The 17,542-nt window shown below is 43.6% G+C and overlaps 2 protein-coding genes across 3 annotated transcripts; one reads left to right on the top strand and one right to left on the bottom strand.

The window, feature by feature from the left end:
• Positions 1 to 9,311: 9,311 nt before the first annotated feature.
• Positions 9,312 to 10,640, bottom strand: bola1 (bolA family member 1). 2 transcript variants are annotated; one of them, XM_084670557.1, is made up of 2 exons: positions 10,494 to 10,640; positions 9,312 to 10,044 (listed from the first exon to the last, which is right to left on the bottom strand). In XM_084670557.1, exon 2 carries the CDS (start codon positions 10,015 to 10,017, stop codon positions 9,565 to 9,567), a length of 453 nt encoding a protein of 150 aa, XP_084526683.1. In that variant the 5' UTR covers positions 10,018 to 10,044; positions 10,494 to 10,640; the 3' UTR covers positions 9,312 to 9,564. The 2 variants fall into 2 exon arrangements, with proteins under 2 accessions (XP_084526683.1, XP_084526676.1); XM_084670550.1 differs by having other exon boundaries at positions 10,480 to 10,619.
• A 574-nt stretch (positions 10,641 to 11,214) lies between these two features.
• On the top strand, positions 11,215 to 16,852 carry LOC146301117 (ubiquitin carboxyl-terminal hydrolase 24-like). The gene is made up of 17 exons (XM_084669149.1): positions 11,215 to 11,241; positions 11,617 to 11,781; positions 11,977 to 12,350; positions 12,474 to 12,520; positions 12,609 to 12,651; positions 12,824 to 12,958; positions 13,167 to 13,298; positions 13,772 to 13,913; positions 14,032 to 14,156; positions 14,292 to 14,385; positions 14,557 to 14,636; positions 14,797 to 14,925; positions 15,329 to 15,405; positions 15,553 to 15,605; positions 15,823 to 15,895; positions 15,991 to 16,129; positions 16,209 to 16,852. The coding sequence occupies exons 1-17, from the start codon at positions 11,215 to 11,217 to the stop codon at positions 16,243 to 16,245; spliced, it is 1,872 nt and encodes a 623-aa protein (XP_084525275.1). The 3' UTR covers positions 16,246 to 16,852.
• The last annotated feature ends 690 nt before the right edge of the window (positions 16,853 to 17,542 follow it).

Below are 17,542 nucleotides of genomic sequence, written 5' to 3'. Positions count from 1 at the left end.
ACACCCATGAGTCCTTTCTCCTGCTGACCACCGCCCTCCCCCTCTCCACCTCTCCCCCACCGCCCTTTGGGTCCTTTCACCCTGGCACAATGGCGGCCTGGGCCTGTGTTATTTGAGGCACTAAAGAGCCGGCCCTCCCGACCGCCCCCAGGACAATGGCCCCCCTGCCAGGGTCTTTCTTCCCCTCACCTCCCTAATGACAGGTTTCATCCTCTCCTCCCTGACCTCCAGGGGGGTGGGGGTAGGGGGGTGGAGGTCCCTGGGCTGGCCCTCCACCTTTCTCCCTGCTAACCCGCTGGCCCGCTAGTACGCCTAGCAGTTCTAATACACACACACACAAACACCCGGCCACTCTCACTTGCTCTCTCTGTTACAGTACTCTCTCCCTCGCTCGCTTCTTCCTCCATCCATCACTTACTCACTTACTAACTCACTCGCTCACGTAATACTGTGAACAAACTGTAAAGTGCTGCTGATTGTTGTAAAACTCAACTACAGAAATCCAACAACATGATTGTGTTTGCACAAACGCACACACACATACACTCACACACACAAACACACACACACTCCCATACCTAGAACATACCAATGCAGACATTCCCCATTCACATTCACTCACACACACACCGTTTCTTAAATCTCACATTCTAACACCCCCACCCCCCACCCCTCACCCCCACCCTTCACCCCCACCCCCCACCCTGCCTCTCCACCCCATTCTTTGACAGTCATTTACTGTAAATTCCTGTATTGTCACTTGCAAGCTGTCACTGGTCACTCTAGGTTAACTGGTCACTCCATTCATAATGCAGATATTTGCCGAAAGAGTCGCCTTTTATTGGCTCACAGGGGAAATCACCGTCTGTGCTCTTATGTAACGTCCATCACATGGATGATCGATGGTGTTCCAGAGAGCAACACACTGAGTAGTTTAACAATTTATCTAGTTTGGCTAAGAATCATCAAGCTAGAATCACCGAAGCGAATCCCTTTTCTCATGTCATCACAGTCATTTGTTTACAGAAGAGGAATGAATCAAAAGTTTGTCTGAACAGGCAAGACATAAAAGTGTCCCCTATTTCATGTCAAGTTATGAATCCATTTTATGTTTCTTTAATACTTTATGGGGATGAGACTTGTTGCTGCTTGAAGTCTCCAATCATCAGAACGGTCTGCTTAAAAATACCATGATTTTATTTTACTATATATAGATACTCGCCAAAAACTTTTAAAATAAATAACCCATTAAAATATGTTTAAATATTCTCATAGTAATAAAAATAATTATTGATCAAATTAAATAGAAAAGAGTTAAATTGCTCCAAAAGTCATCTTGGGTGATTGTAGATCAGTAGTAGGGGTGGTGTTGCAGCTGGGCGATGATCTGGAGAGAGGGCGAGAAAACTAGTCACCGCGGCGACATGCGGGCGACAGGGTGTGACAAGCATGGGTAGTTTGACTACAGGGTGGATAACAAGGACTCACCCACCAACACACACACTTAAACACATAAAAGAACACATGCATGCACATCACACACACGCACACACTCTCTCTCATTAATACATACTTGCACAATACACACACACACAAAGTCACTACGGAACACACAGCACTGACAAATCCATGCATGTGCACAAAATTGCACACACACACACACACACACACACCTTGCCACGGAGTCCCCTCGCACAGCCTCCTCCCTGGGGGGTCACAGTGGCAAGAGGAGGGGGCTGTTTCACGGTTGACCTTCTCCTCACGCCTTTGTGAGCCCTTTTACCCCTGCGCTGGTTCTCTTGACCTACTTGGTCATCCCGGAGCAAGCCACTTATAATACACGAATCTTAGCCTACAGCACGGACGTACATCTGTCAGACGGCTTGTCTGTTTTGCTGTCTCTCTGTTGGTCTGTCTGTCTGTCTGCCTGGAAAGAAGTTGACTTTCTGTCCGTTTGTCTGGGTTGAGCCCGACTCCAGGGCTTCAAACCATCTCCCTACCATTATTTTGTGTTTATTATTTAATCAAATAAAACTAAAAATCAAAAATGTATTGTTTTAAATAAAGCAATACATTTGGCAGTTGCTTCCTTTTTTACTTAAACTGTTGGTATTCTATGAAATAGTGTGGAGTTTTGACTCAAGCAACAGTAAACTCCTTTCTTTCTGAAAAAGGAAACTGTCCAGTGTTGTGCCTTATGGCCTCCCTCTCCCTCAGGCAAGGTATACCAGCTACCAGAAACCAGCACTCAACACTGAACCCCTCTCCCAGAACGAGCACTTAGGATCTCCTATCTCGCACACAGCCTAACGCCACCGAGGCCTACCAGTGGATGTCAACCATTTTCTACCTAGGTGGACACAAACAAAGAAACGCAAGCTTGTGGGGGAGAGGGGGGAAAGGCTTTGGGGAGAGAGGGTCTGTCAGGGTGTTGACTAAACAGTCGGAAAGCCAACGAGAGCCATCCAGAGAAAGAAGACGAAGAGGGGAAGTGGAACTGGAGAAAGGAAAGAGAGACCGGGACAGGAGGAGACACTGAAGGAGCGCTGGAGCGTGGCCCAATCAGAGGATGTGTTTACCGTGCAGTAACGCAAACACAGGAAGTTGTAGGGGCTTCCTCCCAACACATATCCTCTTCCGCACGCCACAGTGAGTCCAACTGAGAAGGATCAACACATAACTGGAAGTAGTGCAATTCTGGAAAACTTCTGCTCGGTTCATTCTTCCAAATGTTTCTTTTCCCCGGCAAACCCTAAATTGATGCCAGAGTCAACAGCCGTACCCTCAGGGTCATTCCAATGTTCAGAATGAGGGGTAGAGTTAGTGATGTCATGCCCTTAGACCTCCCTTTCACACCCTCATTTGGAGGGTTCTCTTGAGCAGACCAGCCGGCCATTATCATCCACGATTCGAAAGTTAGCTTCCCCCTCCTCCGCTTCAGTCCACGTCGAATGCTTGTCACTCAATTATGTTATCATCTTTCGGAGTGGCACAGAGTGAGTGAATTAACTTGATTTTTGAAGAATTGCTGTCTTCGTGTGGTGAGAAAGACGTGCAAATGTGCAGTCTCCTCTGACTTATTCAAAGACACACACACACACACACACACACATGCTTTCACACATTCTAACATACAGTCCCCAAAGCACAAATACATATCCCTTAGAGCCGACATGTTTTAGTCGCTAATTCCATTCATTTCAAAGCAAAAATTGAGATGGGCCCTAAAGATTAGAAGATGTTGTTTCCCACATACAGCAAACCTGGAGTTGACCCAGCCCTTCACACTCAGCCCTGTTGTTTTATGTGCTCCCTAATAACGCCACAAATTAAAGACTTCTATTATTTTTTCTCTCCTCTCCGTTTAAAGGCTGGGGTTTCAAAGTGCTAATAAAATAAACTGCAGGGCCCCATTTCTTTATTTGTGTGTGAAGGGTGTGTGGGAGAAGGGAGGGGGGGGGTCAGGGGTTTTAGGTTCAGAGGGGGGGTAAAAGAAACAGAGGTCAGTGGAGACAAAGGAGAGTGAGACCCCAGGGTCAAGCAGCCTGGTGGCCAAAGTCCCCGAGCTGGCGTTTTGCAGGCAAAACAGCCCCGCTTGTATAATCGCTGGGTATGTTTTGTCCGAGAGAGTAGGATAGAGTATATCACTGGCGGCCCGACACATGAACAATAGATCACGTTTTGTCGGCGTTCGTCTCACGGCAAAGCGTTCGCAGTTCTTTTGAGTCATCTGTACATCTGGAGTAGCAGAGATTAACCCCCCCCCCACCCCCCCTTTACTGACCTCGCAGATGAAGGACCTTTGTGCCTGCTACGTTGGGCCCACTTTTACACAATGAATCTATTCCATGGGTTGATGTTGGCTACATCACTCTTCACAGGTGTCTGCCTCTGTGAATAGGCGACAGAAGAGCTGGGATTTGGTATGAATGCATCATCACATAAATAAACCTATTGTCACCAAAACACAATTATGCTGAGGTGGAGAAACGTCATTGCTCCAGTCTATCTCAAACGATTACGCATATTTTGTGTTTGTCTGAAGTATTCAGCTGCTCAATCCCAACTAAGTGTTTTTCGGACGTGTTTTAAAAGGGGGATACATTTCACACTGAAGATACGCTTTAGGAGTGGCCCTCATTGTGAGTGCATCTTACCAACCATAAACCTCCACATTCCACGAGAACCATAAAACACAAAGATTATGGCTCATGGCTGATCATGGATCAGGGCTGCTTTTGCTGCTGAACATCATTCCACCACACAGCCCGTCGTCCATGCATGTACGCTGCACGGCTGTCACTCAAACACCCTGAAATATTTTTTCAACATTGTTGTTTGAATAACATACTACCTCTTGGCCAAAAAAACATCATTGTTTAGTCATTCTCAGGGGGGCTGAGCAATAACATAATATGATGATATGATAATAGTTTCAAGCTGCGCGTTAAATAGAAACATAATCAAAAAGCCTGTCTGCTCTCCAAGGGGCTCAACCATGCTAATCTTCCTGCATCAGCAGTGAGCACAGGGGAATTAAGAGGTGAGCCAAGTGACTCGGAGAAGGAAGTGTGGAAAAAAAGGCTGAGGAAAGGTTTAGAGAACGTCGAAAGGATGTACAGTGTATGAGGGGTAGATATGTGTGTGGGTAGATTGGGGATTGACATGAGACACAGTTGAGGGAAAGGCGATAAGGCACTGGAGAACAGTTGAAGGAAGAGTTGAACAAAGCTCGGTCTGGGAGGGAACGCGAAGATCGATCGAGAGACGGGGGGGGGGGGGGGGGAGTCAAAGAAAGCTGATTGACAGAGTTGAGGGAAGGTTTAGGGAGGAATGAGAACAGGGTTCAAAGATAGCAAGTGAGAGTGAAGATCACAGAGGTTGCGCAAAAAGTTGCGAGGGCGCCGAGAGAGAGAGGGCAGAGGGAGGACAGCGAGAGGGGTTGAAAGAGGGAGTCTTATCTCTGTCCCATCTGTCTTGACATGTACACTCCCCTGGTTAGTGCCCTCGAGGGGTGAGAAGGAGAAGCGTACGTGTCATTGACTGAGTGTGTAGGGCTTAGGGATAAGGCCTTGGCCTGTGCACTCTGGCCCAAAAACACGCCTAACCAGCCTCGCTTGAACTCTCATGACATACGGCTGTCATGGAAAAACCATTGACACAAAGGCAGACACATCTGTGAAGATGCAGATGTTAACTTAACTTGACAACTCATTTCTAACCATCGGAGAAAAACATAGTTGGACATGGGTTAGTGAAACGAGTATACTGGGTAATTATATTTCCACAAAATATAATTACTAAGAAGTAACTAGATATGTTAACCTCGTTCTTGTCAATCTCTTTGGATTGTTCAGAATTACTACTGTTCAAATACAAATATGGGCAGTGGGACTATTTACTGTTTGTCATCAAAAAGTATTGATCCAGGCTGTTCCACATCAACGTGAAACTCCAAGATGTTTTACTTACTTGGCACACCTGGGAGATTTACGCTAATAAATGCCTCATGTGGAGGGCTGGTTAATTCCCCCTATAAAATAACTGCCTTCCTTCCTCCAGTGGACCCGGCTGTTGTTTATCAAACGAGGTAACGTCCTGTCATGTGACCCCCTCCTCACAGCAGCCCACCTGTGTGGACTTTTCTCTTAATCCCCCCCCCCCCCACACACACACACACACACACACACAAGCCCCTTTTCTATCTGCTTTGAATACTTAGACTACTGAGTGTAACTAATTCTCCCACACAAGGATATTGTCTTCCCCCTATCTCTCCTTTTGTCCCTCTCTTTCAAGACGCCTATTCACTGATTTCATTAGTGAGCAGTGTAGTGCGAGAGTGAGAAAACTTTCCAATTAAAGGGCTTAATAGGCTATTACCACCACCTTAAATCCAACTTTGTTTTTTTTTCTCATCAGTAAACCCAACAATGTGTATTTATCAGATTTGTTTTGAGAACTTACACTAACGGTTTTTGCTTTCGTCATTAGTGTTCTAAGTTAAACGTTTTTATCTATCTATGTATCTATTTATCTATGTATCTATCTATCAATTGAAAAAAACTATGATTGTAGGAATAAACTTTTGATATTTATTATCAGTGGCATTTTCCCATAAATCCTTTCTGTCCAGTAACAATATCTGGTTTATCATTCAAAACACATAAATGTTTGACAATTATTGTTACTAGTGGGCTTAAATTAAACGTGTTTAACAGGCTTTCTCCCCCTGCACGCACACATGCTGCACAGACACTGCAGCTGACCAGCAGAGACGAGAAGGAGGCCAGTCCCATGGGATGGTCATACCAGCCTTTCTCAGACACCCATTTGGTGGTGGCCAATACCCCAATCACCCCTCCCCTCCCCCTCCCCCTCCCTCCATCCAGCCCACTCTCTGACCCCCAACCTGGAGGGGTCAGCTGTGCAGAGGCAACCCTCTGGTCCGGAGCCGGAGCGTAAATCAGGGGGGGGGGCGTCCAATCGCGGGAACCGTGCCCTGCCCAGGGTCCCAGCCGACCCTGGTCCGTCCTGGCACCATCCGTCCTGGGGCTCTGACGCAGGACCAGCCTGCCTGCCTGCCGCCGTCGAGCTGGGTTCCCACTGATGGAGGACCCAGACGGGCTACACAGGCAGCCTTGAGACCTACTGGATGATCCATCATGGCCGTGGGATAGAACAGAGGGAAGGAAGACTACCTAGCAGGGTTGCACTCAGTTCTTCTTCAGAACAGTCAACTCACAGTGGTAAACTGTGTTGTTTGAGAATGAAATTCTCTAAATGTTGATTTTCCATATTGTAAAATATATTATATATTTATACTTTCTAAATGTGTTCAATTTAACTCAAATTACGTAGAACCTTAGCTATTACTTTAGTTCCTTAAATCAAAACAAGGAATGCCTTTTAATTTTACATTAAGTCTATTTCACTACACTAGACACTAGACAGCTGTATACATGTCATAACAAGTCATAGCCTATTAAGACATTCAAACCAACCTGGTAATTTTCTCTGTGGAAGATATGTAAAGGCTAGCTGGGTGATGTACTACCTAAATGTCTTAAAAAGTTTAAATGTAATTGTAAGGCAAGTCCAAGCACTCTTCTTCATCACTTTTGAGTACTTGACATGTCTCTCCATCAAAAGAGCAGCTGGAATTGTGACACTGATATATTCTGTGCATCTCCAGACACAAGACCTTGTTTTCCAATTCCTTTGCTCTCCATTGAAGGTCTGCCCTGTGAGTAAGTCTTCCCTTAAGGTCTGACACAAGTGGACAGGGGAGGGTCATAAACTGGTTGTGGTTACTGTTTTCTTTTTACAAACCAGTGACACCAGTTGTTCCTTCTCCTCACAGGGCCCTTTTGTGAAGCCTGACAGGTTGTCTGTTCCAGCCAGAGAACAACTGCAGAAGTCAACAAGCTTTACCTTCAGTTGACTCCGCATTCCACCGACGAAGCACCTTTATGAGCTTTTGAAAGCTTTGGACTTCGGAATTGTAGCAATGGAGCATTCCACACAGATTTATTGCATTGTTTAAAGCAATCCGATTCAAAATGTGTTAGTCTTCGTAACATGTTAATTTCTCCTACGTGTTGATTTAGCCTCCAGCTAAAACAAAACTGTCAAAAAATAACAGTCATTTCTCAATTATATAAGGGATATGAAGAAAAATCATGGGATGTTTATTGTTTTGGTTTCAGTCATGTTCCTTTTTTTACCATTACTCTTCCATGTTTTTGTAATAACAGTGTTGTTATACTCATCGGCATTGACAGACGGGCAAGAGGTCCTTCACACTGACACACATGCAGCCTCTAGAGACAGAAATAGCAACACATGCACACAGAAAATGTAAGAATATATCAAACACGAGACAACCTCTTGTCTCACTCGAGAATGAAAAGTCTTAGGCACGTTAAGTCAGGTATTTAACTTTAATCGAGCAAGGATACCTGATCTACTCTAAGTTATGTTAATGCGATTGTACCACCGATATCAACCCATCTATTTTGGCCTCATCGAGTTGGGCCTACTTCCACTTCACCACCTGAGTTTGCTGAAAATATTTGTTTAGCTAGATATTCCGCATACTGTTAATTTTATTTTATTCAGACAACAAACTAGACATAATGACCGCAGGCCTGTCCCTTTCACATTCAACAAACTGTAGCTTTACGTTATGCTGCCCTCAAGTGGGCAAACTAAGGAACTGGCAGTGATGCTAATTCTCTGCAAACAGACATGTAACAGAACTTACCTCAGCCTTACGTACAGGTGCACCTCAGTAAATTAGAATATCATCAAAAAGTTGATTTATTTCAGTAATTCGATTCAAAAAGTGAAACTCCTATATTATATAGATACATTACACACAGACTGATATATTTCAAGTATTTAATTTTAATTTTGATGATCATAACTGACAGCTAATGAAAACCCCAAATTCAGTATCTTATAAATTAGAATATTACTTAAGACCAATACAAAAAATGGATTTTTAACACAGAAATGTTGGACTACTGAAAAGTATGAACAAGTACAACACTCAATACACTTGGTCGGGGCTCCTTTTTCATGAAGGACTGCAGCAATGCAGCGTGGCATGGAGGCCATCAGTCTGTGGCACTGCTGAGGTGTTATGGAAGCCCAGGTTGCTCTGATAGCGGCCTTCAGCTCTTCTGCGTTGTTGGGTCTGGTGTCTCACATCTTCCTCTTCACAATACCCCATAGATTCTCTATGGGGTTTAGGTCAGGCGAGTTTGCTGGCCAATCAAGCACAGGGATGCCATGGTCCTTAAGCCAGGTACTGGTACTGTGTTTTCTCAGGTCCAAGGTCAGGGCAGCCATCTACCAGGAAGTCTTAGAGCACTTCATGCTTCCTTCTGCTTTATGGAGATGCGGATTTCATTTTCCAGCAGGACTTGGCACCTGCACACACTGCCAAAGGTACCAGTACCTGGACCATGGTACCCCTGTGCTTGATTTTTTTTTTTTTATTGGTCTTAAATAAAATTCTAATTTTTTGAGATACTGAATTTGGGGTTTTCATTAGCTGACAGTTATAATCATCAAAATTAAAAGAAATAAACACTTGAAGTATATTTATACAATCTATATAATATAGCTGATACTATACTTTTTGAATACAATTACTGAAAAATCTATTTTTTGATTATATTCATTTTTATTGAGATGCACCTGTATTTTCAAAAGATACTTTCTGGTCAAATGAAAAATTAACGATTTTGGAGTTCAGTTACACTTTTAAAATATGAAATATTTATAATTAGACAAAGGAGAACTTATGTTAGCTCAGAAATAACCACTTTAATTGCTAACCATCTTTGCAAACATCCCATTTTCAAAGGTTATTATGACCACTTGGCAGACGTGTGGTTGTGGTTAGTCAGACTATAATTTCACTCAGGAAAAAAAAAGGTTTATTTAACAGGGTATTTAACTGATCACATAAGCCATATATTAAACGGAAAATTGACACTTCACTTTTAAATTCTTTCAGTCCAGTTTGGAGTGCCCTGCCAGGGCCCATTGAGCTCACTCCTGGCCAGCCTTGAGTTTCTCCTCGACTGTGTGATCCCCCCTTGAGCCTCCCATGCAGGGAGGACTCTTGGCCAGACTGGGGTTGCTGCCCCACTGCTGAGGGGTCTTCGCTTGGATAGCCAGAGCATGGACGCAGGTTCGGAGCTCCTCACTTAGAGCTTCGTTGACCAAGCGGTGGCGCTGTATTAAAGAGAGGCCATCAAAGCGTGGACTGACCACAAGGACTCTGAAATGGGACTCGGAGCCAGGGGGCACGGCGTGCATGTGACTTTCATTGTGAACTTCTAAGTGAGCAGGCTCAAGAGCCTGGGTGAGCTTGGTCCTTATTGTCCCTTCGACAGGACGGTTGGGGTTTACGTCCATGTGGGGTTTGAAGTGGGCTAAAGTCCTCGTAAAGATAGAGGTGGTCGAAATGTGACGAGCACTGCGGATAACAGTGGACAGCATCGGGGTCAATGCTATGAACCTCTCAACCTAAAAAACAAACAAAAAACAGAATTGCACCTGGCTCATGGTGTGCCAATGTGGGGGTCATGTGCGGAGTTTGTTAGGAGAATTGGTTAGCTTGTTAGCAAGCTAGCTAACAGCAGCAGGCACTATCCTGCAAATCAAACGTACTTGGTAAGACATGTAGCTAGATGTTTGATATATATCTTGATAACAAGTAGGCTAACGACTTATGTTTGTGGACTGTGTTTTCCATTCTAGTCCAGTTGTCAAACAGATAACTTGCTAGCTATAGTAATAGTGCTACAACTGATTATTTACAAAATAGCACAACAAACACAGCCGAATACGACAGTACGTAGCTTGCAAAACATTTGGATTCGACTATGTAGTAAACGTCAGCTATATGTGTTGATTTACACTGTAAGGTAAGTAGTAGTGTTTGTACACTTTATGGCTTACCTGCCGTGTCGTACCTAGTTGAATGGCTTGTCCTCTGTTCTGAATCTTTTCTTCACGAGTAGAGCAAGAACTACAAGTCCTTCTTTTTCTCATTCAGTGTTGTGAAACGTCGGGCATAAACGCTGCTGCCGGTTCATTACTGCCACCTACGGCACTGGAATGACTATTCTCCAGCTTAGATATGCTGTTTAGGACTGAGTCTTCACGGTTAAAGATGAATGTAAATACATTTCATATGTCATGTGATTGTGTTATTTTCATAGGTCAAGGTAATAGGATTGAAATATACATTCTGTTTTACCGTAAATAAACATAGTCAGAAGCAGAATTAGAATTTGGTTTATTCGTCATGAAAGTTTACACAAACTAATGAATTTACTGTGGCAGCTGCATACAATAAACATATACGGATCTTAAATAAAAAAGGTAGTAATGTAAAATAGTCTACTAATTCTAAGAACAAAACAATGTAAAATATAAAATATAATATATGTATTAAAAAAAGAGTAGGGCAACATGAGATCAGGGTGGCTTGTGTGGAGTGCATGACAACTTTTGTCATCATTAGGTGCGTTCGACTTCATGCAGCGCCGGCGTCGCCTGCAGCCGCCTGCAGCCGGCGCTGCATGAAGTCGAACACACCTATTGTTGGAAACATAAGATGACATCACAATGCCCAAGTACATACAGCCAGGTGTTCTGTGTCAAACTTGTCATTGTACAACAACATGCAAAATGGGAGCATGCTTCTCTTGTTTAAAGGTATGTTTATTTAATTATCTAATATCAGATTGTGTTGAATTCATTTTGATAGCTATAAGTATATAGGAATAAGAATATTATACTATAATAACTTAAATCACAATCAATTATTTTATCAAAGTAGTAAAATCACACAAACCTACTTCTGATCACTGATTTAAAATGTAAAAAAGCCATGGGTGTTTTTTTGATTAATAAGCTTGTTTTGCATATTCATTGAAACTGCAGTACTAGAGTTTATGTCAAATGATCTGTGTACACATTTTCACACCAGCAGAACACTTTGCCTGAAAGTCGTTTTCGTTCAAGACAATACAACTGTGGTAGTAGAAGTTGCTTTCACAAATACATAAACTCTACTGTTCCTCCAAACAGCCCAAAAAGCCCAAAAAGCCCAAAAAGCTAAAAAAGAACAAAGCTCAATCAGCTGTGGACGAAGACAGGATCAAGGTGGATGTGCAGAGCTCAACTCCTCCATCCATCTCCGTCCACAATGCTCCATCAAATGCTGAGAGCCTCCTGCCAACTTTCTCCACCCTGGCAAAGCAGGAGAAGAAGATTGGACTGGAGCATCTATCCTGCAGTTCCCTCTCTCCTTCCTCTCGCCCGCCCCCCTCTCTCCATTCCCTTTCTTCCTCAAACTCCCCAGATTTCCTTGCGCCAGACTCCCTTTCCGTGTTGTCTGGGGCATCCAGCCTCACCTCACTCCACCTCTCCTCTCTCTTTCCTTCTCAGGCCAGCCTTTTAGCTGGCTGCCCCACAACACCTTCCAGTCCTACCCCCCCCTTTCCCATCCCGACCTCTCAACTGATTCATGTCCTCCCCATGTCCCCCATCTCCCATCCTAACCCCACCCCATCATCTCCGGTCCATTACCTCACGGTGGTGATAGCCGAGTCTCCTATTCCCTCTCATCCAGCCTCCCCGTGCCCTCTCACCCCCTCACCACTGCCTCTGTCTCCCATCCATTGCCCTCTTACCCCCATCCCCTCCCCGGTCCCTCTCCCTGCTCCTATCCTCCTGGAGCTCCCCACACCTGCCGGCAGCTCCCCCAGCTCCGCTGGGTCCTCTGTCACCCAGGACCAAAGCAGCAGTTCAAGTCCAGAGAGGTACATTCTGACATTCAGTCTCATGCCGCTGGATACCCGTCCCTTTTTGTCATTTTGACAAAGTCCTGAATCCTGATTTAGTCATTGGAATGGATTGATCTCATCGAGTGTGCTTGTTTTCAGTGCTCTGGTGGAGGACCTGCCGATCCAGAGGATGGCAGCGACTGGAGGTGTGTGACAAGAGAGGCTTACATTTCTGTGATTCCTCCTCAAGAACACGGTCCCCTCATAACCATGTCTTCCTCTGTCTCTCCTCAGAAGGCAATATGACCCTTCAACAGTCCTCTGCGTCTCTCGACAGGTAGGTTCAACACCGTCCTCCGTCTCAGTGGGCTCAGATCAAAGTAGTTCACGTTCTCATCGGAAAACCCAGAAGGATGAAACAGAACATTGTTTGTGATGGACCCAACCCACTTCTTTCTTTTTCAACTCTCATCCACCTCTCTGTCTCTACTCTTTTCCCGCTCCTTCAGCGCTGTGGCTGTCCAGGACTTGTCCACCGCAACAAAAAAACAAGGAGATCTCATATACACCCTCAAGAGTCTACTCGGCTTTCTGGAGTCTCAGAGTGGCCAGGGAGAAGGAAGAGACAGAATCAAGCTGCTGGGGTGAAATACTATAAATACTGAACTTAATGTTTCCGAGATTGATGTTGTCCCAGAATCAAAGTAACCTAATGAGTGAATTGCTTTAATCTATCATTTACATTGAGGTTACATTAACTACTACATAACCACACAGCAATACCTATAGAAACAACATTGTAGTTACATGGGAATTGTTACAGTATGTAACTCTGGATATCTTTCCTCACAGGTTGCCTAATATCGGAAACACATGCTTTCTTAATGCAACCCTGCAGTGCTTGTTTGCACTTCCGGAATTCTCCGCCAACATTGTGAAGCAGGAAGAGATCTGGGGGCCTTCTTCTTCTTCAGTTTTACTGAGGTACAGCTGCAGTCCCACTTTTGGACCATAGGCAAAAATCCCGGCAGGGACAGGGGGGACACGAACCCCCCACCGTGGGAAAAATATGATTTGTCCCCCCCAATAAATCACTGTAAACATAAGGACATGTCAATAATATTAATAATATACATATAACATATTTCAATTTAGGCTATGTACAGCAGTAATTTTGGTGTCCCCCTCAGGAATTGCTCTTGAGAAAATGTCATATAATTGTCCCCTGCCAAAATTGACAGCAGATTTTAACCCCTGCTTCAGACACATGCTCATCAAATCCACAAGCATGGAGAACAGGGAAAAATACTGGGAAAAAGTGTCTCTGTGCACTAATATGATACCTCTACTTCATTACTGATACCATGCAACCCTAACTATCTTTCCCTCTACACTAGTATCCTTTAAGACCTCTAACCAAGCACTGATACTATGCTACCTGCTCTATCTGTGCACAGATGCTTCCATGAACTCCAGGTAGCCAGAGACTACACCAGTACAGGCAGGAGAACTTCCAAAAGTATCAAAAAGAAGATTCTGTACAGGATCAAGAGCTGTCTAGCACAATATAACGACAGTTACCTCGAAGATTACGAGCAGGTAACAAATGCAGAATTAATCGGTTTTGCACTAGCAGGAAAGAAGAACTTTCCTCAAAAAGTTGCTGTCATATTTACATATAACGTTGTTTGTTTTGTCTTCTCTTTCTTGCTCCAAGGACGCACACGAGCTCCTCATATTTGTCCTCTGCCAACTTAAGGCTGAGGGGGAGTCTCTGCGGCATTACATCTGCCCAGTGGCCAGCCTGGAGTTTGAAATGCAGATCGAACGCACCTGCTGCAGGTAAACAGTTCACTCCTCTGGGGCCCTGAGGCCTTGCTGACGTTAACATCCAGCTATCAAAGCATCAGGAATAGAAGACAAGTGGTTTAGGATTGATATTGGTCTTCTCCATACACCCCCCCCCCCCCCTCTAAGGTGTGGAGAGAAGGTTTACAGAGAAGAACCTTCCAACTTCCTGTCCCTGGAGTTGACTCCATGCCTTAAGACGAGTTTGTGTCTGTACTTCAAGGTCAGTATTCACAGTTTACTCAGAAGGAGTTTGCATCTCAGGATGCATCTTCTGTCAACTCACCACTGTTCCCATACTTTGAACTAAGTACATGTAGAACTGCGCTAACTTGTTAGTCTTCAGCTAGAGAACAAGGTTTCAAAATGTTCCCGCTGTGGTGTGTACTTCCAGGCAGCAGATGTGGAGTGCAGATGTAAGCTGTGTCTGGGTAAGCAGGCGTCTGTGGTCAGCAAGCTCCTCTCCCTTCCCCGGTAAGATCCTCTCAGCACAACACTAGTGCATTCGTACTTAGTCCAAAACCAGACCTCGAGGTGTAAATGATTGATTTACTGATTGGTGTAATGGTGACTGGTAATTGAGTGCATTCATTCAGTGCTGGCTTCTGTCGGCCATGTCTGTTTCTGGGTGCAGTGTTCTAGTTCTCCATATGAAGAGGTTCAGTTTTGAGCAGGGGAAACTAGTCAAAAGGACTGAAGACATGGCCATTCCAGGAATCATACCACTGTCATGTCTCTCAGTCTGTGGGGATGAAACATCCAAGTAAGAATCCGCACACCAATTCCACACTCCACGAAAAATTACGTCCAACTTTCTAAATGGTTAAAACAACAGTTTTTGAACAAGGACTTACCTACTCAAGTAATAACTTTTTGCTCTAAATTAAAATTGTGTTGCTTTTTTTCCTCACTTTCTTTGCTGTACAAACAATCTACGGTAAATCTGTTCAGCATAGCTTGTAATATCCTGTGACACACATACCGTGCCACGTAGTCGTGCATCGGCTGCTGTTTCAGCCTCACGCTTGCTGACGTGTGTCACCTGCTGGAAGCCCCGATGGCAGCTGGAAGCCCCTCTGCACTGTGGCAAACACCAGGACTCATACCATGTGCAAGTACGGCATCATTGCTCATTGCTAATTGTCATTGGAATGTGCTTGACACAGGCCAGACAGTCATCAGATGAGAATAAACAGCAGTACTACTGACACCCAGACTGCTGCCGCCCTTTCCTCCAGTACAGGTAGAAAACTGTTCTATCACGCACACATACAGACACAAACACACCTGATGCAAACAATGGGACTTTGTAGGCAAGTTAGGATCCGAGTAAGCTTTGTTCAAGCTTTGTTTCTGTTATTTACAATATTTGACCTCACCCCAACTCCAGGGTCAGTGACCAACAGCCAGACACTGAGTCAAGAGAGCACAGGGCCAGCTGTGGTGAGGAAATACATAGGAAAAGAGAGGGAGAGGGAGCTGTCAAAATGAATGACGCTGAACGATTGAGTTCATTATTGAGATTAGAGATCCGTCAAAGATAGCGTCAAAAAAAGAAGAGAGTCGATAAAATGTTTTGGGTTTGTGTGCTTTCCTGTAATGGTCGGGGGAAAAGTAGCAGCCATTTTAACGAGTAATCTAACATACTTCCTTATTTCAGTTGGACAACCCAGACACTGGAGTCTACCGCCTGTCTGGGATCATCTCTCATGTGGGACACAGCATGAATTCCGGTAATTGTCTGCAAAGACCCTGTTTTACTACATAGACACACAAAGACAAACTAACCAAGAGCTTGAACTGTGATCCAATCTGTATTGCTCCTCAGGCCATTACATCAGTGATGTTGCCCAGGGCCAGGCTGATGGGTGGCTCACTCTGGATGACACAATTGTCACGCGAACAGACGAGGCCACAGTGCGGGGGGATTGTGCGCCTCTGGCCTACATCCTGTTCTATACGCACAGGTAAGGCTCCTCTGGCCTTCACTCATCAGCTAAACATTGAGGGATTCAACTTGAGTTGACGTTATTTTCTTTCTCTTAGTCTTTCTAGTTTTAGTGGAGAAGGTGAAGGACACTAGACCACCAGGCGTCCACCATCCACAAGTGTCCTGCAATACCACCAGTAGCCCTCTACACCTCTTGTTTCCTCTCTTCATTTTCAGTATTTTTTTCACAAAAACTCTTGGACAATAAAATGTGAAGCGATCTTTGAAGCACACACAAAAAAACTAGTTATTCATCATCATTATGACAGTACTTTATTCTTCATATTTCTTTGCTATCCATTGCGGTTCTGAATAGTTCAATTGCACAACACAGTGCGAACCCCATCATAAATTAACAATGAGAAAATATAAGAGAAAAGTAAATTTCACACTTTGAATAAAATTATGACGCTGTAACATGTATCTATTCTTCATAACCAGTAGTATTTAATATTGTATTTACTTATATTCCATTCTCATTTACAAAATACACAAACTCAAAGACAACATACAATATTTTCATTTACACTTCAGTAGTTTTTTTTGTCTGTTTTGTAAATTTTATGGTTCCACATACAGGTTTTATACTTACATACAAATAACTACAGTTTCTACACCACAGTACAATGACAATGTGATAAATTCTTTGTTACATGTAATTAATGACAATGCATTCTTATTGACAAAGCCTCAAAGACCAAGGGTAGTTTTTAGAGATTGGACATGAATGTATGCAGTTCACTCCCAATAGTAGATGCCAACACCCAGCATTTTACTCTACAAGGCCAGCATAATGTGCTTCAAATCCCAATAGTTTGGGGGGTTAGAACAAAATAGACAAAATACCCTAACACTTATTGCTTTAATAACTTTTTGCACTCACGATTGACTGTTGCCAAAGCAACAAGTTTAGAATACAAAAAACCCTGTAACATAATTTAAGATATGCAACAACTTGAAGAAATCTCAATTGAACAGATCCTGAACTGTTTCGCTGAGATTCAATTGATAGGTCAGCATTTCATAGCGTTCCATATCATACAACATCAATATTGACATCCTTGATTATTATGTCATGAGTGATTTAGACAACAGAGACAGGACTTGGAGTTATAGGTTAGGAACATGCTGTAATGCTAAGGCTGAATTTGTACCAAAGAATATGTACTTTTAAAAGTTTAAATGTGCTTCTTAGAGGAAATTATGGCCATAGCATTGTAACAGACTGGCTATTCATTTCCAGAATGTATTTTTAAAATCAGCTTTTTTTTATAGTATTATTTAAAGAATCATAGGTCTATGTTCTATGGTATAATTCACTGTACTGTATTCTTACTGTACTGTCATGTATATATGCGCCTCTGTGTTTATATTATGCAATTAAACGCAG

Source organism: Hypomesus nipponensis, chromosome 2, assembly GCF_054491055.1.
Source record: "Hypomesus nipponensis isolate SF chromosome 2, ASM5449105v1, whole genome shotgun sequence".
Taxonomy (NCBI): domain Eukaryota; kingdom Metazoa; phylum Chordata; class Actinopteri; order Osmeriformes; family Osmeridae; genus Hypomesus; species Hypomesus nipponensis.
Note: the sequence above shows the minus strand (reverse complement) of the source record. Positions and strands in the feature narration are given on the sequence as shown.